The sequence below is a fragment of the Talpa europaea genome (assembly GCF_964194135.1).
Source record: "Talpa europaea genome assembly, chromosome: 11".
NCBI lineage: Eukaryota > Metazoa > Chordata > Mammalia > Eulipotyphla > Talpidae > Talpa > Talpa europaea.
The window spans coordinates 29,786,969-29,810,462 of NC_140078.1; the positions used below are offsets into that span (position 1 = coordinate 29,786,969).

At 37.2% G+C, this 23,494-nt stretch overlaps 1 protein-coding gene across 1 annotated transcript in view; it reads left to right on the top strand.

The window, feature by feature from the left end:
* Window positions 1–23,494, top strand: part of SPTLC3 (serine palmitoyltransferase long chain base subunit 3) — a gene marked incomplete at both ends in the record, with an annotated part of 127,553 nt that overhangs the window by 37,094 nt on the left and 66,965 nt on the right. The window contains 3 exons of the mRNA XM_084248068.1: window positions 152–334; window positions 11,621–11,775; window positions 12,396–12,544. Of these exons, the coding sequence (XP_084104194.1) occupies window positions 152–334; window positions 11,621–11,775; window positions 12,396–12,544 (487 nt within the window). The remainder of the gene's footprint in view (window positions 1–151; window positions 335–11,620; window positions 11,776–12,395; window positions 12,545–23,494) is intronic.

The window sequence follows — 23,494 nt, forward strand, 5'->3', positions numbered from 1 at the left end:
TTTAATTATCAATTTCCAATTTTCTCCAAGCACCTTTTACGACCTTATATACATTCTTTGCAATTTAAGAGGTGAAAAGTCCATAGTTTTAAGTATCATAGTTTATTGTAATAGGAGAGAAATAACCTGTGATTTTCTTTTGTGTTTTCAGCAAAATGGGAAGCCACATTTTTATAAGCCAATTGTCGAATCCTTTGAGGAAGCACCTCTTCACGTTATGGTTTTCACTTATATGGGATATGGACTTGGAACCCTATTTGGCTATCTCAGAGACTTTTTGAGAAACTGGGGAATAGAAAAATGCCACGCAGCCGTAGAGCGAGAAGAACAAAAAGTACGTATTACACCTCCCTGGATCTCTGTCAATGCTTATTCTTTTCTAAAATTTTCCTAGAAGTGGCTATGCACATACAGAGCCTAAAAATGATGAAGTATTAAGGAACTACTCAAAATATATCTAGGTATATAATAGGTATATAAATATATACCCATTTATCTCTACTTCTTAAGCCCCAGAGACTGAGAATGAGAGTATGTGGGGAGAAAGATTATTTGAGAGGCAACTAGACTCACAAGTAAAAGACATGACAAATAGTAATGATGGGGAGGAAGATGCTGTGGGAAATAGCATCTGTGCCATTTGATTCCCTTAGCAAGTCAGGAAGGGATGATGCCGGGAATTAAAGGTGAGCAGGACTTTGCATAGTGAGCGAAGTGAGAATTTGGGATTAGCTAGCAAAGGAGAACATTCTCAGAAAAGGCACTGCTATACCTAGGTATTCATTAACTCATTAATCAAGCATCATTCCTTGTGAACATCTATTTTGTGCCAGCTTCTATCTACAATTTGGGGGACACAAGAATAACCAAAGCAGATATGAATTTTGCCTTCAGGGTGCAAATCCTAACAAAATGAATTGCTGGAAGTATGTATGAGAGGAGGCATGTCATGATATATAGGATAAGAGGTAAGTCAAGGACATTGAGGGAACAAGGACATTGAGGTAACGAGGAAGAGAGACAGCTGAACTGAATTTGTTGTTGCGTGACAGGAGTTAAGTTGAGACCTGAAGGCTGGAGAGTAATAAGGCTGTTGCTGAGCAATGGGATCTTGACCTGACCCCCACAGATTAGAAAATGGACCAGGTACTTGAGAAATCAGCTTTATTTGTGAATCAATTGGCAAAGAGGCAGGAAACTTACCTCTCCCATTAAGGGAAAATTAGATTATACAAATTTGAGGACCAGGGTTGAGAACAAAGGAGTTATATGTTATTGACTGAAAAGTGGGTTGGGGCAAAGAAATGTTGTACTTAGCTGAAGTTCATTGGCAAGTACAGCATACTTCATGCATGAAGTATAAAGAGACTTATTTTCAGATAATTGGGGTTTTGAACTTCTGTTGTTACACTCTTCCTCCTCCATTCTCAGTTCCCTGCTGGCCTTGGAACTAAGTTCAAGCATGTCTATAAGTGTCTGGTCTTAGCTGTACCTGTGAAAGCAAGACTTAGAAAAAAGTTTAGACACTTTTTTTTTCTTCCTTGTACTTTTGAATCTGAGATCAATTTAGCCTCAGATTCAAAGCAAAGGACAAGGCAAGATGGGACAGAAGAAGTCTTCATGGAGAGGAAACACGGTGTGAATGTCTTAGAAGCAAGAAGAAGTATTGTACATTCAAGGAACCAAGGAATTCCAATGACCAGAGTTTGTGAGTGAGAGTGGGAGTAGGTGGGAAGAAAGATTGTTTGAGATGCAAGCAGGGACCAGACTATAATGGGTTTTTATAAACCATGGGTATTTATTATAAGAACAATGGGACGATATTGAAGGATTTCAGATGGATTTGCAAACTAGAAAGATCACATTCACTGAAAGAAGGGGAACTGGTGCAAAGATATTTAGGAGATATATATGATACAAGTATGAAACTGGGGTGACCCAAAATATTAACTTTGGTCAGACACAAGGATGGTTATAAAATACTCATTACAATTGGATGGCCTTATATTGGCAAAAGATGGCCACAGATACAGTTTTGAGATTATAAAGGTTGTTGTACGGTAAAGAGTATAGAAACAGTTAAATCAAACAGGAAAGAAGTCTTCCTGATTCCAGAAAGGATACAGGTCTCCCAGGTTCTAGCAGAACTGATAATAGAACTGGGACATTGAGATGAGAAAGCAAGTTGTTTCTCTTGGGCAGTCTCACAAGGATCTCCATAGGCCCTCTGTAACTCTAACTGGTTTATTTCAAAAGCTCTTATCACCTATCAGCCTGCTCCCCAGGTATAAGTAAGCAATGCACAATAAGTCAGCACATTCTAGAATACTTCCTGGAATAGGGGTGAAACAAATGTAAATTTCTCAAGAATGGCATTCCTTAGCAGGTTTAAGCTTCAGATCTGCCTATTTCTTATTCTAACCTACTTCAGTTTATTGCTCTATCAACCAGGGAAGGCTAGTAATTTAGGTCTTTTCCAAAGCTTTTTTTTATCTTTCAAGGAGAATATATTTTCATTTGTGCAAGCTTGCTCTCAAGGAAGCAGACTTGGAAATGGAGGGTCGAGGACAAGAAACTTTCCTCAGTTCAACACCAGTACACCTGTGAGGGAGAGAAAGGGGAAAGATGGAGCAGGTGAATTGTCCTGCAGACCCAGCTAGGGCCTCAGTGGATCCCACAGGGAGCCCTGGAGATGGTAACATTCTTCAGAGCATTCCTAATTGAGGGGAGGGCCTGAGTTTTAAATGATATTAATGGAGGCTGCCACCAGAGAGGTATGTGGTCTAGAACCTGGCAACTACCTTGAGCAAACTCCTCTCTAGCTTTCCAACCATGAGGAAAAGTGCTGCCTTAGTCCTGAATAAGGACATACATGGAATGGCCAGAGCCTGTGCTGCAAATCTTGTCACTATTGCTACAAAAACTTTTAGGACCACCTCCCAGGGGTCAGACATCTTATTGGATAAATCAGTGCCCTGTATTTCTTTACAAGATAAGTGATGTCTATCCAGTTGGCTCACTTTGGTAGGAACACCTTTTATACAGCATACTTTTTATTATATATTCCTTCCTTTTGAGACCTTTGGAGATTTAGAGGCATTCAGAGTAAAACTTTTCAAAGTTCTAGTAAACTCCAATGGATGCAAGTACTACATCCTTTTACATGGGGCTTCATCATCAGAAATGCTGTCTTCAGTCTTACCCCATACTTCTTACAGTCTCTTTGCTTTGTAGAAATAAACTATGGTACGACATCTTGAAGTCTCTGCTGGAAACATGGGATATACTGCTTTCCAATAATACCTGGTTCTTTTCAGAAAAAATGAGCATTATTCTATTCTAAAAAGTGGGTCACTGAGAATACAGAATAGACTGTCCCAGAAGACAAACCAGCCAGGAACCAAAAGAAAGCAGAAAAAAGTTGATCCCTCCATGGTGGTAGAAAAGAGCATTTATGTATTTTAGATCATAAGTGAATCTTCTTATTTTTTATTATATTCTTTTATTCTGTTCATTATTTTTATCTTATTTTAATAAATTTATATGCAGTTATAGTATGCAACATAATTCAAAATAGTGAAATGATAGCTAATATTTCCCCATTTCAGAATCTCTTTATGCTTTTTCTGCTTTTTGATTTCTAGTCCAAACATCCAGAAATTGACTCTAACACATGAAGACTCTGGTAATCCACTTTATCTGAATCACTTGATAACTGATTCACTTAATATTAGTGATCTACTTAATAAAAACTAAGTGGAAATAATAAAAACTAAATTCCAAATCTTCCTTCAGGATAGGACTGAAATAATTCCAATCCCAAGGCAATGGTTACTTCAGATACCAGTAAGGAAAAGAACCATATAGACAGATATAAGGTTTAAGTATGTTGCTTAAATTTTCCTTAAAACTGATTTTGGGGACATGTATATCTCTTTTAATCAAGGTAAATTTAGAGTTGAATAATAATTCATTAAATATCTCTAGAGAAATTACTTTCTCAGTGATATAATGGCCCGAAATCTAGAAAAGGATATCAGCAAATATAATCAAGTGAATGACAAGCATCGTCAGGGCCACATTTATCAGTCTCTATGGTTTGATAACATTTTCAGCCAACCTGTTCTACATGTCACCAGACTGTTAAAAACCATTACAGCTGCAATTCCGTGTTCACATTAGATCCAGATATTCCCCAGTGTCCCTACAAGTACATCCCAGACATTTCTGGCCTGATTCCAGAAATTTTTACTCCCACATGAAACAAAGAAGTTTCAGTAATTCTAAATACAGAAAATTTTAAGATAAATCTTCAAATTTTTACATAAATTAAAACATACCCATTTGCATCCATATTTTGCATCCTAATGCAACAGCAAGGTTTACCCAAGAAACTTTCTTCCAAGTAATTTGAAAGATGGAGTTCTTTCAGGTTACTAGGTGTGAGATATGGTTTTGTCCAAAGCAAATAAATCAGTGTCCTGTAGCAAGCAGTGGCTTACCTATTTGCTCCTGTGTGGGTCCAACACAGAGAGCTGCCTTAGATTTCCCCTGGGAATCTAATTTATTAACCAGCAGTTTGTATGATAGTAATACTAGACCAGTGCTTCTCAACCCTGACTATACATTTTAATCACCCGAGAAGTTTTAAAAGCTATTAATACCTGGCATTTACCCAGAGATATTCTGATTTGATTGGCTTCCTGTTCACCCTATTAGGTGGGCTTTGTAAAAGTTTCTCAGTCCCATTCATATTGTTGCAAATGATAAGATTTCATCTTTTTTATTTTTTCATTTATATACATAATCATCGTTATGTATATATGCCACATCTTAATCCACTGATCTGAGCATTTAGGTTGTTTCTATAACTTGACTGCTGCAAACAGTGCTGCAGTGAGCATAGAAGTGCACATATCCTTTCAAGTTAGTAGATATCTAGGAGTGGAAATGATGGATCATAATCTATTTTTTAATATTTTAAGAAGCCTCCATATTGTTTTCAATAGGGACTGGAGCAGCTACATACCACAAACAGTGCATGAGGGTTCCTCTTTCACCACATCCTCACCAACATTTGTTGTTTTTGTTTTTTTGTTTGTTTGTTTTTAATGTGGACCATTGTCACAGAGTAAAATAGTATCTGATTGTGGTTTTGATTTGCATTTCCTTGATAAGTGACGTTGAAAATTTTTTCATCTGACTGCTGTTGGCCACCTGTATATCTTCTTTGAAGAAGTATCTATATAACTCCTTTGCCCATTATTTGATTACATTCTTTATTTTCTTTTTTGTTGATTTATATGTGTTCTTTGTAATCTTGGATATTAGCCCCTTGTCAGATGTAAGATGTGCAAGAATTTCTCCTGTTTAGTAGGGTTTTTATTTGTTTTAATGATAGTTTTACTGGACAGAAGCTTTTTATTTTTTATTTTTATTTTTTTTATTAATTTAAAACAATTTTTTACATCATTGTTCATTTTTAAACAATATTTGCTTCCCCCTACCTACCTCAGGGGTAGTCCCCATAGAGTTTCCTTCACCAATGCAATGCACCCGTGTACCATCACCTCAGTCCCCTGTGCTCCTTCCTCCCTCCCTCTGATCCCTCTCCTGCCTCCTCCCCTGCAGTAAGTCTCTGATTTATAATTGTCTGTTTTTGCCTTGTTGTGTTTTGTACTGTTATTATTTTTTTCCACTGATGTCTTATTTGGTTCCCCTATATTCCTCCTATAAGTGAAACTATCCAATATTTTTCTTTTTCCTTCTGGCTTATTTCACTGAACATAATTCCTTCTAGCTCCATCCACATTGCTTCAAATGGCATGAATTTATCTTTTTTGATTGCTGAATAATATTCCATTGTGTATATATGCCACATCTTCCTGATCCAGTCATCTATTTCGGGGCATTTGGGTTGTTTCCAGGTTTTACCTATTGTCAATAGTGCTGCAATAAACATAGGTGTACAGGTGTTCTTTTGAATCAATGTTTTTGTGTCCTTTGGGTAGATCCCTAGTAGTGAAATTACCAGGTCATATGGTAGCTCCATTTTTAATAGACTGAGGAACCTCCAGACAGCTCTCCATAGTGGTTGGACCAGTTTGCACTCCCACCAGCAGTGTAGGAGAGTTCCTTTTTCACCACATCCTTGCCAACATTTGTTGTTGCTTGTTTTTTTGATATGTGCCATTCTTACTGGTGTAAGGTGGTATCTCAGTGTGGTTTTTATTTGCATTTCCCTAATGATAAGGGATGTTCAACATTTTTTCAGATGCCTGTTGGCCATTTGCATTTCCTCTTTGGAGAAATGTCTTTTAAGTTTTTCTGCCCATTTCTTGACCGGATTGTTTATTTTGTTGGACAGATTCTTTTATTTTTGCTTTTGTTTTCCTTGTTGTTGGATTCTGGTCCCAAAACGTATCCTGAAGCTAATGTATTGGACTGTTTTCCTGGATGGAAATGGAGGGGAATAAGGTCAGCAAAATAAGTGTCCATGCCTGAAAAACACTTTACATTTTGGGACCCAAATATTTCCTTTCTAGAAAATCTCTCCCTCCTTTTCCTCATTCTTCTTTATCTTCTTTTCCTCCTCTTCACCACCTTATCATCCTTTTGGTTTTGCAACTTCTATTACAAAGATATTGGGTCTACCAAATTTGCCCTACATATGTCTTGACTCTTCTGTTGTATTTTCTTTCCTCTGTCCTTTCCTTTATGTCTGGAAAAAATAGTCAATATACCATTATAGCTTATTAATTTACTTTACAGCTATATCCATTATATTTTTGAGCTGTTTATCATTTTAAAGTTTACAGTGTTCTGTAATGTCTCTCTAGATATGTCATTTATGTATTTTTTAAATTATTTTTCTATTAGCTCTGTTAACTCTTTTCACTAGAAGAACAAGTTCTTCTTGTTGAAATTTGGTGCCTCTTATTGTGCTAGTTTTCCTTAAATAAGGGTGACATTTTATGTTCCTTTTTTGTATTTAATAATCCTTATTTGTCTGTGCATTCACCTATTTTGAATGACTGTAAAAGGGAAATGGAGTGAGTTTCCAGGACCAATAATTTGTGTCATTGCTATGTGGGATTCTCACCTCTCACACTGGAACATTCTTCTTCTTAGCTCTTTTTGCCCATCATAGTGATTTGTCTGTCGACAATATTACTGCTTCTTAATTATTAAGCCATTAGAATGAATCAGCTTACCAGTTAATCACTCCAAATATCAATGTCTTTCAATTATTGATGCTCAGATTGTAGCTCCCCCACAGCTTATGTCCACACTGGTCTTCTCTAGAAATGCTTCTAGTTTCCTATGGTCTTCTTGCTTCATTTGTCAGATCTTGTTTATGTTATATCTTTTTTGATCCTTCTAGTTTTCTGATTCTGTTGGTAATACTCTTGATTGTTTTTCTTTTTAATTTCTTAAAAGATTTGTTTATTCATGCATACAAGAACTGGGGTAAGGCCAGAGGTGGGGTGGGGGGTGAGAGGATTCACCAGAGACAGAGTGGGGAACAGAACAGGTGGATTGACTGAAATACACTGCTGAAGGGAGCAGTGGGTGAGATAGGAGAGGTCTGCTGTGCCATGTGGGTTAGCTCCCTGGCCAGTCAGGGATCGAACTTGTGCTTCTGTGGCTGCGGATAGCTTCATAGTGATACAACTTAACCCCTTGTGCCACCAGGGAGACACCTTTGATTGTATTTCTAAGAATTTACAATTTTTTTTTGTTTTTAAATATCATTTTTTTTCATTTCGCAGAACTTTCAGATGAATGGTATATTGCATCTCTATTTAACCTCTGCTTAATTTCTTAATAAGAAAATTTAAACTTAACCATAATCACTTGATATTTCTCATACTTAAAAGAATTGTACATAATATAGTTACATCTTCAAAAAAAATAGAAAACAAATTTCTTTTATTATTTTCTGAGCTCAGCCCTGGTTAGAAAAAAACACTGTCTTTCAAAAGGAAGTAGTGTTACAATATGAAATGTTAGGTGAGAACAGCAGTGTCACTGTAGGCTCATGAATAATTGATGTTTGATAATGATTCTTTCTCCTTCTGCAGGTCCTTGATTCTATTTGTTACTGAATGGGCACATAATTAAATCAAATATGGAACATCCTTCTAAATTCAGTGGTATTTTTTACAATGGATTGTGGATATGTTTTGTTCACTTCTTTATTAACACTTAGCCCACAGCATGTTTTATTGAAAGGAACACTGATTTTCTAACTGAATGTAATTCCCAATTTGTCCTCTCACATTTTTCAACTTCCCATTGATTTGTCTATAACCGTTGGGTAGATATATCTATAACATGTGGGATACTATAAAGTGCCCTACAAATTAAAGGTGGAAAAATATTGTCATATTATAAAAGAAACAAAGTCATCTTTGTAGCTGCAACTTTGGGTTTTTTTAACCATCTTATACCTTCCAAAATGATTGTGTCCTAATGGCCTTGACTTCTTCATATCTACTCAACTGTATCAGGAAGAAAAATAAAGATAGTGAATAGGCAAAGTGATAAATTAAATCACAGATAGATAAAAGATATGTTCTATTGCAATGTTTCTGTTTTTGCAATAGCTAGTCTAGTTTCATTTTCTAGCATAGTTAAAATGCTGTGGGAGGTTTACCTGAGACTTGAGGACATTGCCCTTTAGAAGGTGTTGACAGTTCCTAAAGAAACCTACTGGTGCTCAAAGGAATGGGGTGGGGTGAAAATACACCCATACAGAGGCAGGAAGCCTCATAAGGGCAGAGGAAGAGGAAGACAGTGCCCCCAAAGCAATGCAATTCTTTCCTGTGCTAGATCTTGACTTCAAAGTAGGTTTCCCAGCTCATTGTCTCTCTCATAAACAAGTAGACCACTAAATTTGTGTTTCCATTCTGGCCTAGCACTCATACCACACACAAGGAAATGGGCTGTATGATTAAAAAAACTGACCCATCCCTTTGGCAGAGAAATTTCGTGAACCTAATTTTTAGTTTCTATTGAATACGAAGGACATTTCCCTGGCAGAATGTCTTCTCTAATCCCATAGAATAAGTTAGAGTCCCAGTATCTTGCCTTCACAGGACTTATCTCACTGATGAGTTACTTGTTCATTTCCTCACAGGTAGAAATTCAGGATCTCTGAACCGGGAGCCAGAAAGAATGGGCAGGATGAAGTTCTGTCCCACCTTTTCTCAGGGCTATGATGACACATCACTATGATGAAGCATCAATGACAGTTGGCCTAAGTTGTTTTCTCTAGTCAATGCCAAGTTCTTTATGATGACTGAACACTCCTCCATTGTCTGGCATCCTGTTGGCCTTATTCTTCCATATTGTGGGTCATGCTTTTTTTGTCATTGCTTATATTTTAGAGGAAAGCTTGGATAAGCTGGGATAGGTGCCAGACCAGAGTTCAAATCACTTAGCTTGCTGGGTCTGATTTTTCTCACATGTCAAATGGATATTTGCCTTTGTTTCTTTAAATGTTTTAATAGAATTTATTTACATTTAAATAAAAGTAATGACTGTTAAGTTATTTCCTTAAGATCTTTATTTTGTACAACTACAATGTTTTCAAACATTTATAGAATGTTCCCTGGGTCCACAGTACTGAACTTTGTATATATTCCCTTTCTAAGTTTAAACATGTCCTGTACACTGAAGAAGTCTGGTGTGGCAGAGTTGTTATCTGTGACAACTTGACAACAGGGAAGCCTCTTGATGAGTGTTCCATTGTTCATTCATTTACTAAATGGTGTTTATCTCTATGATTTTTATGTCCCTGCTATCCAGGTACTTTGTGCATCTGTGGTTCCATATCTGAAATTAATCTTGTTTTATTTTGTAGAAATAATATTCAGTGTTTTTTTTACATAAATTAAGTGTTTTCCTAAAGTAACTAATTTCTCATAAAGTCTAAAACTAGAATTCCATTCAATCTAGAACCATTATTTATACACCTATCCCTCCTTTTTTAAAAAGTAGGATGAGTTTATAAATAAATTTTAAAAAGTATAAATGGAAGGACACCAGTTTTGGGGATATGGAGTAATCTACCCATCAGTCATAGTTTTTAAAAAATGTTAATAAATCAAAGAGAAAATAGTTTGGAAAAAATTTTCCTAAAATACCATAATTTCCTTTTCTCTCTCTGTTCATTTCCTTGTTAGAACATACGATGTTGTACTGATTATCATAACATTGTAGCTTAAATAATAATAAAGCCTGTGTCAGGATACTTAGCTATCTAAAAGCAAATGATTTGCTCTGAGATTTTCAACTTTTAAATGTAACCAGTAGAATTCCCCAGTCATCATTCAGTCACATGTAATAAACAGTCCTCATTATGTGGTTATCAATAGTTTTTATAGATAATCACAATCACTTTACCCCAGCCCCATGAGTGATGGTTGTCACTGAAAATCACAGGATGAAATGATAGAAAAGACTAATGATTGTTTGGATGCAGCCACCAGTCATCAAATCTATAGAGTCTATTTATTTTCTTCTGGAATGGAATAGTTCAGGAGATGAATGGGCAAGTAACACTAGATAGTCCTTCACAGAATCTTTCCTTGTGTTCCTCCTTGCTCCCTTAGGAAATCAGTTTTATTTCATAAGGGACAGGAAAGCAAATATCTCAAAGAAGATGGGAAGGAGACTAAGAAAGTTTATTCCCAATTACTCTGTGGCTCCCTATTGCCTCCTGGGTAATTTCTGAGTTCCTTGCATGAACACTTTAGGCTCCCAGTTTCTATGCCCAGCTAACATTGCCCTTTCAACCACACCACAGGAAACAGTGGATGGATATTCTGAGTAGAGTAATACTTCTACCCATAGAAAGCTCGTCCCATCTTCAGTGCACATCTCCAAGTACCTTCCTACATAGAGCTATCTTGATTCCTCCAGCAAGATTTGACTCTCCCTCGGGCTTTAATCTTACATACACCCAAAGTACTTGGCTTAAATCAAGGTTTTACATAGCCTGCCTTATACTCACTGCTAGGCTTTAGATGACAATGTTCGATATGTCTTGCTTTGAGCCTCACTGGGATTGCAGATCCCTCAGGCATGGATTACATTTTGTTCCACAAAACAGTGCTGCTACTTCAACTGTAAAAGGAGCCACGTATCTCCATGGGTGGCTCAACTCAGTGTCTAGGCCCTTGGCTATTACAGCTAGTCCTCCACCTTTCCAACAATTCAGTCGCATCCACATTTCTGAAAACAGAACGAGTACGGATATTTATATTAAAAAAAATTTGAGACCAATTTTCATCCAACAGATTTTTTTTCCAACTGCTTTAGATATACATAATTCCCTTCCACTCATTTTGGGATTTTTTTATTGACCTGTCATCTTTGTTGCCTTTATTTGCCACATTTTTACTTCCCCCATTAAATGTAAATTCTTTGAGCATGGAGAACTCAAGAGTTATCTGTGTACCTCACCTGTACCCTGACTCAGAGACCCTTGTTCAAAAAATATCAGCAGATAAAATATATGCGTGACTCTCTCTAGTCATCCCCTGGTCTTCAATTGTATATAAAATACAGAAAATAAGGGACCAAAGATAATCTTCTGCCTCTTTTATAACAGAATTTTGTGCCTCTATATCAAAACTTTGAGAATTTTTACATACGGAACCTTTACATGAGAATCAGAGACAACTGGAATCGGCCCATCTGCAGTTCCCCGGGGCCTCAGTTTGATGTGATGGAGAGGGTGTCAGATGACTACAACTGGACATTTAGGTGAGGCAGCCACTGGAGGGGCTTGGTGGAAAGAAAATCCTTTCAGTGAAATTCTAGTGTGGGCACCAGATTACAGACTGGGGGAAAAAAAAACAAAACTACAAAGTTTGGAAAGAATCTTCTATCACTCAGCCCACTGCAAGCCCTCATAGTGCCAGCAGGGGAAATCACTAAATTAAGTTACCAGGGGTGGCTTGTTTATATTGTAAATAAAGTGAGACCTGTTTCAGCAATAAAGTCAGCCAGTAAGTGCACTTTTCAGCTACATCGACAATTTATGCCCATCTACTTCTTGCTGAGATTCGGTGGTCATGGCTCCTTCTCATTTAGAAAGTTCTTGCTGGAATTTAAACCAGAGCACATATGTCATAAACAGGTACTCGAAGAAAATCAGGGCCGTGTAATACTCCAAGGCTCAGGGTCCCTTTTTCCAAAGCTCTGCCCAGCTTTCTGCCAGGGTTACTTTCCTCTAAAGGCTAACCATTTTGTGGTGACAATAAGCAAGTCATGAAAGAAAATGTATGATTTGAGCCAGACCTAAGATTTTTGTGAATCTTTTATGAGGCACTAAGGTACTGAATGAGAAAGCTGTTTGTGCTCACCTGCCCTTCTTTCTATAGATTTACTGGAAGAATCATCAAAGATGTCATCAACATGGGCTCCTATAACTTCCTTGGCCTGGCAGCCAAGTACAATGACTCTATGAAGACAGTAAAGGATGTTTTAGAGGCATACGGCCCAGGTGTGGCCAGCACCAGACAGGAAATGGGTATGTAGCTTTGTATTTAGTCCTTTTCCTTGTGACTACCTCTCAAACTTAAATTGTCTCTAGATTGTGTAACTCAAGGAGTTGTTATAAAGTACAAAAAGAAAAAGGCATATGAAAGTCTTTTTGGAAATTTCAAACATTATGCTGTTGTCAGGCTGTTTATTAATTACACATTTAGTTCTTTTAGATAAATAATAATGGTTCTTCCCTGATTACATAGTAACTGTTGTACCTCTTCCATCTGTCTTTTTCTGGTTCCTTTCTTCTACTTTTCCTTTTTTAACAGCTTTATTGAGGTAGAATTGATCTTCAAAAATTTGTACTTATTTGATGCCCTCCTTTTTTGTGATAAGAACATTTACTATGAGATCTACTCTCATAACAAATTTTAAAGTAGGGCCTCCCTGGTGGCACAAGGGCTTAAATCTCAGCACTATGAAGCTATCTGTAGCCACTGAAGCATGAGTTTGATCCCCAGCCAGGGAGCAACCCACATGGTGCAGCAGACCTCTCCTGTCTCACCTGCTGCTCCCCTCAGCAGTGTATTTCAGTAGATCTGCCTGTTCTGCTCCCCAGTCTGTCTCTCTCTGTCTCTGTCTCTGTCTCTGTCTCTGTCTCTCTCTCTCTCTCTCTCACACACACACACACACACACAAAACCCCTCCTCCCCACACCTCTAACCTACACCCAAGCTCTTGTATGCATAAATAAATATAATAAATCTTTTTAAAAAACAGAACTTTTAAAGTATATCATACATTGTTGTTAAGTATAGACAATATGTTTACATAGCAGATTTTAGAACTTATTCACCTATATACTTAGTCTTTATACCTACTGAACAACAACTTCCCATTTGGATTGGGCAATTTCCCCCATTTTCTTAGTGGTATCCATCACTGAGTAAAATGATCTTGCTTTTGTACTTGTGAATTGTCTATCTCTGCTGCCAAAATACAAGTTATTGGTGGGAGGAATTGGCTTTACTGACTTGAGTTGAATGATTGAATGCTTGGACAGGTGAGCCACACTATTTTTTTTTTTTTTTAGCTGAAACAATGTTTCAGCTCTACTTTCAGGGGAATGAAAGGTGGACAAAGGAAACTTCCGTTCCTTTCCACTTTAGGGAGAGAGATGCAAACTGTTGAGGCAATTCCTAGCACATTGTTTTCTTAAATGGCATTTCATTTATTCCTCACAAAAATCTTGTGCTGTAGTAGGCGGTACAGGTGATATTATTCTTACTTGTCTTCATTTTGAGGCAGGAGGGTTGGGGATATAAGCAGAGCAAGAAAGAAAGTTTCTATTCAGCAGAGTTGACTTGTTCCTGATGCCCCATGTGGAGATGGGCAGGAACTATAATACCTCCAGCCATAAAAGGCATGGACATGTTTCTGGAGATGTTTTCTTGGGTGTTGATGACACTCAATACCAGGATCGTTAATGAGCCAGACAGAAAACACGTCCCTATTGATGGTGTCCCCATAACTTGAGTCACAACACTCTGTCATCAGAGCCAGCAGAAGCAGAAGGGAGGCAGCTGAATGCAGGCAAGTGTTGCTTCCAGTGGAAGCCAGATACAGAACATGGGTTCCTGACTCTCAGGCTAAACAGGTTCCTACCTCCCAGCTGCAGCCACCACCAAAATAGCTTCAGTGCCCAAGTGGAAGGTTGAACCTGGGGAAGGAGCAGCAAAGTAAGAGCCCAAGAGTAAATCTGATGGTTAAATCTACACCTGCAGATGTTAAAGCAAAACCCAAAATACTGTAGGAAGTGATAAGCTTCCAGAAAGAAATGTACAGAATTTCAAATGCTGTTTTAAGGGAGAGGCTGTGACTCTCTTGTGGATCAATGCAAGAGTCCACAGGTTGATGGAAGGAAGAGGATTGTATTTTTTATATAGTGTCAATATGAGGCAAAGGTAAAAAGAATCATAACAAGCATTTAAAAATGTCTGACCCATTTTAAATTCTTACTTTCTATATTATTTTTATTACAATATTCAGATATGGATTCTTCTTCAAATTGTGTGCCATATTTGACATCATTGGTAATTGCAGATTTGTTTTTCTTAATCCTTTGTTAATTTGTTGTGAAAGATTAGAAATTTTTGAGTTTTGGTTGGTCTGTGATATTACAATATGAATTAGTGAACTCTTGATTGAATAGCTTGTCAAAAATGAAAACAATGGTTATTAGGGTCAAGTTTTTAAAGTGACTTGCCTCCAAAGTTTTAACTGGAAATTTGCTAGAATAACTGTTTGCAAACACATTCTAATATCATCTAGACTTTTAGATTTCCAACAAAGGATGGAGACCCACATAAAAATTGTTCATAATGGTTGAGTATTAAAATCAAACAACAATCAGTAATATCAGCCCTCTGTATGGTATTTCCACATTTGATCTTTGAATTTCCTTACCTGAAAGAGTGATTTCTTTTTTTCTGTGCATGAAAAATATCTATTTGAGTGTATTCCTTGAACGATAGAAGGCACAGTACAGCAACCCCTGGGGCAAAGTAAATGCCTAATTGCTTGTTCTACTTTCATTTGAATTAAAATTTAAGAATAAGTTAAAACTTATTAAAGATAAAAAAATTAAATATTATTTTTTAAAAATAATTTTATTAAAAATCAAAAGCAAATTAAATGAAGGAAAGAGGCTAGCAGAAGTTAAACTAAGTTTTTGAAACTTTTAATAGATTCACCTTTAAAAATTATAAAAATGATGTGGCTCTTAATGAAGATAGAAACCATTCATACCCTTTGTGCATCAAGTAACACAACAGAGATGGATATGGCTGTTCACTTTCTGTACAACTGGAAATTAATAGGGTATGATGAGGGGTTTTGAAGATCATGTGAGTCAATTTAACATTTAACAATTTAACTAGAAACAAAACCAAGAAAAAATAAACATTGAAAAAGTGATAGATCATAAATTACCTCCTGACCCTTAAAAATGCAGAAGCCAAAAAAAAAAAAGGGCAAAGGACATTAAAAAAGTGATTGTTGAATTTAATATGGATGCATTGAATGCTGAACCTTAAAAACATATTCCCTGTATACTTCTCAACCACAAGTCTAAATACAAACACTATTTATATAATATTGGCACACTTATTTGTATATAATAAGAATAATATTTCAAATCATTTGGAAAGGATCAGTTTCATTGTAATTAATGACATGATAACTAGTCAGTCTTCCAAGCAAGTAAATTAGATTCATACCTCACATATCACAACTAGGTAAATTACGCCTAGATAAATTGCAAATGCATTTTGGATTGAAATGTAAAAACCAAGAACAAACATCCTCAAGAATAACTATATAAAAAAAATTGAAAATGAATGAATGAACAAAATAAAAATATTGTAGAATTCAAATATAAAGCATGCTAATGTGAGTTCCTTGGTGAGGGCACTCCAGAAATATCAAACTAATAGTTCAGTTAATGTAAGCAACACCTCTAATTAGTCCATTGAAGCTAGTATAACAAAATGCCACAGACTAGCTGAATTCTAAACAAAAAATAAATTATTTCCCACAGTTCTAGAGGCTGGAAGTACAAGATCAGTGTGACAGCCTGGTTGGGTGAGGGGTCAATTTAAATTTCTGGTTGTATCCTCACATGGTGGGAGGGATGGAATAGCTCTCTGAGTCCTCTTTTATTATTTTTTTTTTAATTTTTTAATTTATTGTTTACATCATTGTTCATTTTTAAAAAATATTTGCGACCCCCCACCTCAGGTGTAGTTCCCATAGAATTTCCTTCATCAGTGCACCCGTGCACCATCACCACAGTCCCCTGCACTAGTCCCTCCCTCCCTCTAATCCCTCTCCCTCCTCCTCCCCTGCAGTATGTCTCTGATTTATAATTGTCTGTTTTTGTTTTGTATTGCTATTATTTTTTCCCACTGATGCTTATTTGGTTTCCTTATATTCCTGTTATAAGTGAAACCATCTGATATTTTTCTTTTTCCTTCTGGCTTATTTCACTGAGCATAATTTCTTCTAGCTCCATTCACATTGAAGCAAATGGCATGATTTTATCTTTTTTGATTGCTGAATAGTACTCCATTGTGTATATATACCACATCTTCCTGATCCAGCCATCTATTTTTGGGCATTTGGATTGTTTCCAGGTTTTACCTATTATAAATAGTGCTGCAATAAACATAGCAGTACATAGGTGTTCTTTTGAATCAATGTTTTTGTGTCCTTTGGGTCGATCCCTAAGAGTTGAATTGCTGGGTCATATGGTAACATCTGGGGCCTCTTTTATAAAGGGACTTTTATAATCTCATTTATGAGGACTCCGCCTTCATGACTTAGTCACTCCCCAGAGGTCCCACCTCTAAATACCATCACCTTGGGTATTAGGTTTTCAATATCTGCATTTGAGGGGGATGCAGACATTCAGACCATAGCAGTTTCTTCTCAAGCTTATCACTTGCCATCATCCCTTAGATCTGCAATCTGTGACGACGTCCAATATTTCCAGCAGAACTCACCTAACAGGGCAGAATGTCATTTTAGATAAAAGGGATCCATCTCAAATGACCTCCAGGCTGACATTGCGCCACACAGGCCACCCTGCCCTATCGGAAGCAGACAGTCCTGTTTAAAGGAAAAGCAGCTTGTTCCCAATGCAGCCATGGACCAGAACGGTTTGCCCTTCAGTTTCTTAAGCTTTATTGAGACAGTCTACTGTGTCCTCATTCTCCAAGGAACTGGAGAAACTACTCCCACAAACCTTAGGAGAAAATGTCTGGCCAAATGAAACATGTAAACTTCAGTCCATAAACATAATGTCAACAAAGTTAAAAGTCAAAGAATAAAATTACAAAGTTATTTCTGATATATCTGACTAAAAGTTAATATTCTGAACATGTGAAAATTCTTCTAAATCAAAAAAGACAAAGAACACCCCAGTGTAAGAAGTGAGTCAAGGTTTTGACTAAGTTCAAAGAATGAATAAAAGAGTGTCATTGAAGCAAGTTGGTTTTGATCTCCGAACATATCCTGACATACTTGATAGTCCAGATTTCCAAATTCAGGAAAGGTTAAACTCATACAAACTTGAGAGAAGCTTTTGTTTCCTCCCCCGACTTTTATTCTGCAAGTATGTGTAGTTTCTTGGTCTTTCTTTCCTTGAGCACCAAATGGCTAAGAAATGTTATATATAGTAACAATACATTATTTGAACACATATAAACTTTTTGCACTGCTATAGTTTCATCTAATAATTGTTAATGAGAACTTCACTTCTAAGAAAACAAGCTCATAGATTGTCACAAGCCTACTCCTGTGCCAATGAAAACTCTTGTCTACATAGAGACTGTCTTTATTCTCAAAGGAAAGTCTTGTATTTGAGTCACCTCTTCAGGGAAACCTGAATAGTATGCATACCTAAAAATTTCATAGGTTAGAATTTTCATTCAAGCTGTAATTGTAATTCCAAGAAGTAGTCTTCCAATTTTTTCATCTTTAAAACATCAGAAGGGACATACTAACTTAGCAATCAATAGAATTGGATATAACAGGATTTTTTTTTTCCATTCTCAAGTTTCAGATATGACTTTCATCTTAGTTGTACAAATTTGCTGAAATTTATATTTCTCTATTTGAGAAAATTATACTTAATTATTAGTTTGCTTCCTTCTTTGTCTTCCTGACGAGTCCTCTGCTACCTTTTAATAAAATTATCAAGGTTCTTCATGTGTTTTTTTCTTCTCAAACATTTTAACTATACCTAGGGAATGTACAGCCTCACTCACTTGAATTACTGAGGAAGGGACCAGTCTAAATTTGCAAAATGTGTAAATTAAAACATATGTCAAATAATCTCTGTTAATTGCCTTCAAGTTCCTATGAGAATGAGTAATTTCTAAGAAATAGTTGCCAAGAAATGGTTGCCAAGATCTTAATTTCTTTTTTTTAAAAGTTAGAAGGGTGACTTCTAGTGGGGGACTTCACTCATATGTGGAACATAGATAAACAATTCAAATGAACAGATAAATTAAACCAAAACAAATCCTAGAAATATGACTACAGAATTGAAGCTATTGAAGGGGGATTATGATAAAAGACTCTGGGTTCTTTGGTGATAGGTGTGGTGTGTTGACATATATCTGAAGAGGTATGAAGCCCTCTCCCTAAATCATTAGCCATATTGTAAACCAATGTTACCTAAATTTTAAAAAGTACTATTGCAAAGGTCAATAAACGTTCTCTCTGAACCTCTCTCTATAACAATTTGCTGGTATAGACAAGTAATTGCCATGACAACAACTTGGGAATAAGAATCCTCTAGATTTAATAGCAATTTCCAGATCCCTAAATCTAGCATATATCCAACTTTTTCTCCTTTTCTTCATTTATACTAAGAATCCTATTACATCCAAATATAATAAGAATATAGATAACTTATATTGACATTGGCACTTGCATAACTTCTAGAGCCATTGACAGTAAACTTGAGGAAAATCAATGGCATCATCAACGTCTACTCCTGAATTCCCACATTTGGGAAACTATCTGTGAGAAAAGGAACGTTTGAGATGGCAAAAGTACTACTTGTTAAAAAATCTTGCCCAATTATTCTGTAACTTCCTCATAAAGCAAACGAGTCAGATGGTGATATAATCAATGTTCCTTCTGATCATCTTGGCACCCGTGCTTAACAGGACATAAATTCAATGTCTCACCTGACTTTTTACCTGATGTTGACTGGCAGAATTGAGATGATGAGTTGCTGATTCAGAGAATTTATCTAGGCTTCTCCTATTTTTCTTCCACCTGATGTCATGTGCCTTTCTTATTCCTTCAGGGCAAACACATGTGTATATTACTTTGAACTCTACACTGACCTCAATACCCTGTGTACGTTGTCTTTTTGTGGGTCAAAAAACATAGGAAAAACTTTGCAAATGAAAAGTAGAAACGAAAGACTATACTGGAGTCTATATATTAATTTCCATCCATGCTACAGGTAGAACTTACCCACTTGATAACACACCTTTTCCAGACTGAATACACTGCCATTTATTGAAAACAAATTGCAGAAAGAATAATGGAATCACAGAATTGAGTGTTGATACGGTTTCAATTGTTTTCTCTACCTTATTTTTGTGAATAAACATAAAACATACAGCTAACTAATGAAAAGGCTATGTGGATCACAAATTCAGTTGTGCAAATGTTCAAGTTCTTTTTTTTAATAATTTTTTTATATATATTTATACAAGCACTGGGTACAGTCAGAAGCGCGGGAGGGTGAGAGAATTCACCAGAACCAGAGCGGGGAACAGAACAGGCAGAATGACGAAATACACTGCTGAGGGGAGCAACGGGCATGGCAGGAGAGGTCTGTCGTGCCATGTGGGACCCTCGCCAGAGGCCGGGGATCGAACTGGCGCTGCAGAGACTGCGGGCTGCTTTGCAGCCCAGCGCTCAACCGCTGCGCCACCAGAGAGGCCCTCAAGTTCTTTTTTTAAAGCAAGTTTCAGTTGACTCCAAGCCCTAATCTAGCTGTTCTATTTTTAGTCTGTTTTGGAGTCCCCATTAGCCAAAATAGCACAGAAGTGCTAGGTATTTTGCAGTTTCCAAACATAGAGGAAGTCCCCTTGGTCTTTGGTTCCACATGGAGAGCTCCATTGTTTCAGTGAAAATAATCCTTGGCCCAGAAGCCCAAGAGTTTCTGTCCTGTGCTGCAGACTGAGGAGTGGTTGGTAAGATGGAAAGTCTAGTGTCTACCATTCAAGCTACCCCTTACAGCTGTCACCAGGAAGCTGCCATCAAGAGATCTGCATGGGTCCATGTAGGGACAGGAAGGGCACAGAGCAGGTTTCTATGACCTTATGCAGACAGGGTAAAGGAGGAATCCTGGAGCCCTCCAGTGGCTTTCTCAGGCTTTTATTGAGCTTTTACATGTAATATAGCAACCAGGTACATGGCATGCAGGCATGCTGGAGGGCCTCTTGGCTCCCTGGCTTGCTTTCTCCCCTTCTCTCTCCTGTCTTCCTCCTTCCTCTGCTTCTCATGGTGAATATCTCAATACTGCTCCCATGGCCCACAGAATAAACAACACAACTTATAACAATGTAACAAATGCAGATGCCCACCATCGGGCATGCAATCCTAATTGTGGGAGGGCAGAAAAGCCGGAAAATCACTTACCCTGCAGTCCATTAACCCCATTCTGGATGAAACACCCCTTACCCTTTCAGCTTCCCAGGTACACTGATCTTTCTCCATTAAGCATACTTATAATCCCTCAACTTGTGTAAGCTTTACCCAAAAACAAAAGGAAGCAATTTCCACTTCGAGTTCTGTATCATAAACCTCTCCAAAAACAGATTAGCTCTTTTGGGTAAAGAACTGAAATGTGGGACCTTTAGGCACAGAGTTGATGCTGATTTTAAGGCAGGAATCACCAGTTCAAACAAAGTGACTCAGATGTGAGCTGCTAGCAGTGGCACAATTGGAACTACCAAAGGTGCCAGCTGGCAGGTTACCGTGATAAATGATAGCCTGTTCCTAGGTCAAATCTAAGGAACATGTGCAAACAGGATATTCTGGATGAAAAGTGACTATAGTCACAGTTGGGAAAATAGTCCTCACAAGTGCCGCATAGAAAATAATGATGGTTGTGAAACAAACTTGTTAATAACACCCACACTCTTTACTATTAATCACTGTGAATAAGACCAGTGATCTTTATGGTCTGACTATAAAGAATGAGCCAGTCAATATCAACAAAAATCCAGCAGAAGTATATAGTCCATGAATATAATACTGGTGCTGTTTCCAGAATCTGGTTTTTACTGATTTGACTGACAATGGCAAACCAAGTGCTTGGCACATGAAAATATTGATGAGAGAACTGACAAGAGGATACGTTCAGCCAGTATTTATTCTTTTATTCACAAAATATGTTTTTAGTATCTCTTTGGATAAACAACCTTCATTATGAGAAGAGTGCCAATATATAGATGAGATAGCAATTTTGAGATATATTGTCACTAGCCAATTTGTGACTGTTATCGGTCTTCAGAGAATAAAGACTGAAAACATAAAATGAAACAAATAAAAGTGGATTTGTTTGTACTTTTCCAATTAGGGCTATAGCAATGCTTTCATGGGATTAAACAATGCTGATATTTATATACTAAAGACAAAATTTTGAACATCACTTCCAGAACTACCCAATTATTCAGCCAACCACTTGGAACTTAACATGAGTCGGGAATCTTAGCTCAATTAAGATAGGGTTAGGGTCTGAATGTTTATAGAAGCAAGTTGTGTTTCTAGTGAGTGCTTTGTTTTTCCAAGATCTTCCTACATTTTTATTTTTTAAATGTGAAGAGCAGGAAGGAGAAAGCAGTACTTGATTAATACCAATGAACCCACCCTAGATCAGTTCAAATTTGAGAGGCATGGCTTCCTGAAGTAGAAAATGTCCACCTTTCCCAGGTACCTCTCAGATCTGTTTATGAAATTTGAGATGTGAACACTAACAGAGAAATTCCATGATAATGGAAGTTGGGACTGGGGACTGTTTTCTACAAGTGAAGGTAAGCCCCTCAATACAAAATCAGCCATAACTTTATTGTAAGACACCTGATCATAGAAATTGGTATATTTGAAATTTCTTTACTAACCAACCTGACTGGAAATCCAGAAGAAGGATCTTGTCTGGAGACTTCACAGAGACATCTGCATTTCTCATTGTTTTAAAGCCAGGGATAATGATAGAGACCTGGTAGAGGGCAATTTCTCAGAATGTTCTTAGATACACCTTTTTCTCATTAGTTTAGCTATTTGATATTGTTTACAACATAGCTCATGTTATCCTAAGGAATTTTAGTGATACAACTGTTATAAGCTGAGATGGCAGATTTGGGAAAGATGAAGGAAGAAAAAAAAATCAGAGATTGATTGTGAACTTCTATTCATGCAGTGTTGTCCCTTGACCCTTTGGGAAGGAAAGACTCATGGGAAATTCATCAAGGTGGAAGTTTGGAAACCCTCCTTTTTTGCTGGGGGCCTTCATCAAGTATGGTTTTTTTCAAACTGGTGCTCACTGGCTACTCACCTTGTTTCTCTAGCATTACATGGGCTCTTGACCTTCCCTGAACCATCCACTGCTTTAGGCTCAGTCCTATATTCATTCTGCATCAAAAAACACAATGCAAGCCAACAAACACCTACTATGTGTCAGTACTGTGCTAGGGGCAATAATTGCCAAGATGAACATCTCACACACAGTGAATATACCTTGAGGGATTTATCTGTAATGGATATTACATTATGTTCATGTTAAGGATATGTAATTTTGCACATTGAATATCCTCACCTCAATTAGTGCTATAATGTTTGTATAACGAACTTTTTGATCACAGAAGAGAAAAATAACCACATTGGCCTAGGGAAGCTGAGAACAGTGTGGAAGATGTCATGTTAGGTGGTTCTCAAAGAGTGAGTGGGGTCTGCAAGAAGACCATTCTGTATGGAGGAAAGAGTGCTTCCACTGTCAGGGAAGCCTAAGTACCTATCCAGAAACTTCAATATAGCCAAAGACTTCTCAGTTGTTTAGTACAAAAGCTGGAGCCATAAACCTGGCCTCCCCTGCAAAAGCCAGTGGCCTGTTTACTATCTATTCTGGACATTATTCCTTCTGGGATACAGTCTCTGTTAGGTAAAAATAAATTCACAAAGGATTATATAATCATATTGTATTTTTAAATTTTAATTTATTTTTTACTTGAATAACTAAAAATTGTAATTACAATTTAAATTTGTAACTTTCCTCCAAAATCTTGAGTAGGGCCTCCCCGGGGGGGGGGGGGTGCAGTGGGTTGAGCGCAGTGCTGGGAAGCTGTCCACAGGCTCTACAGTATGGGTTCGATTCCCGGCTGGCCAGGGAGAAACCCACATGGTG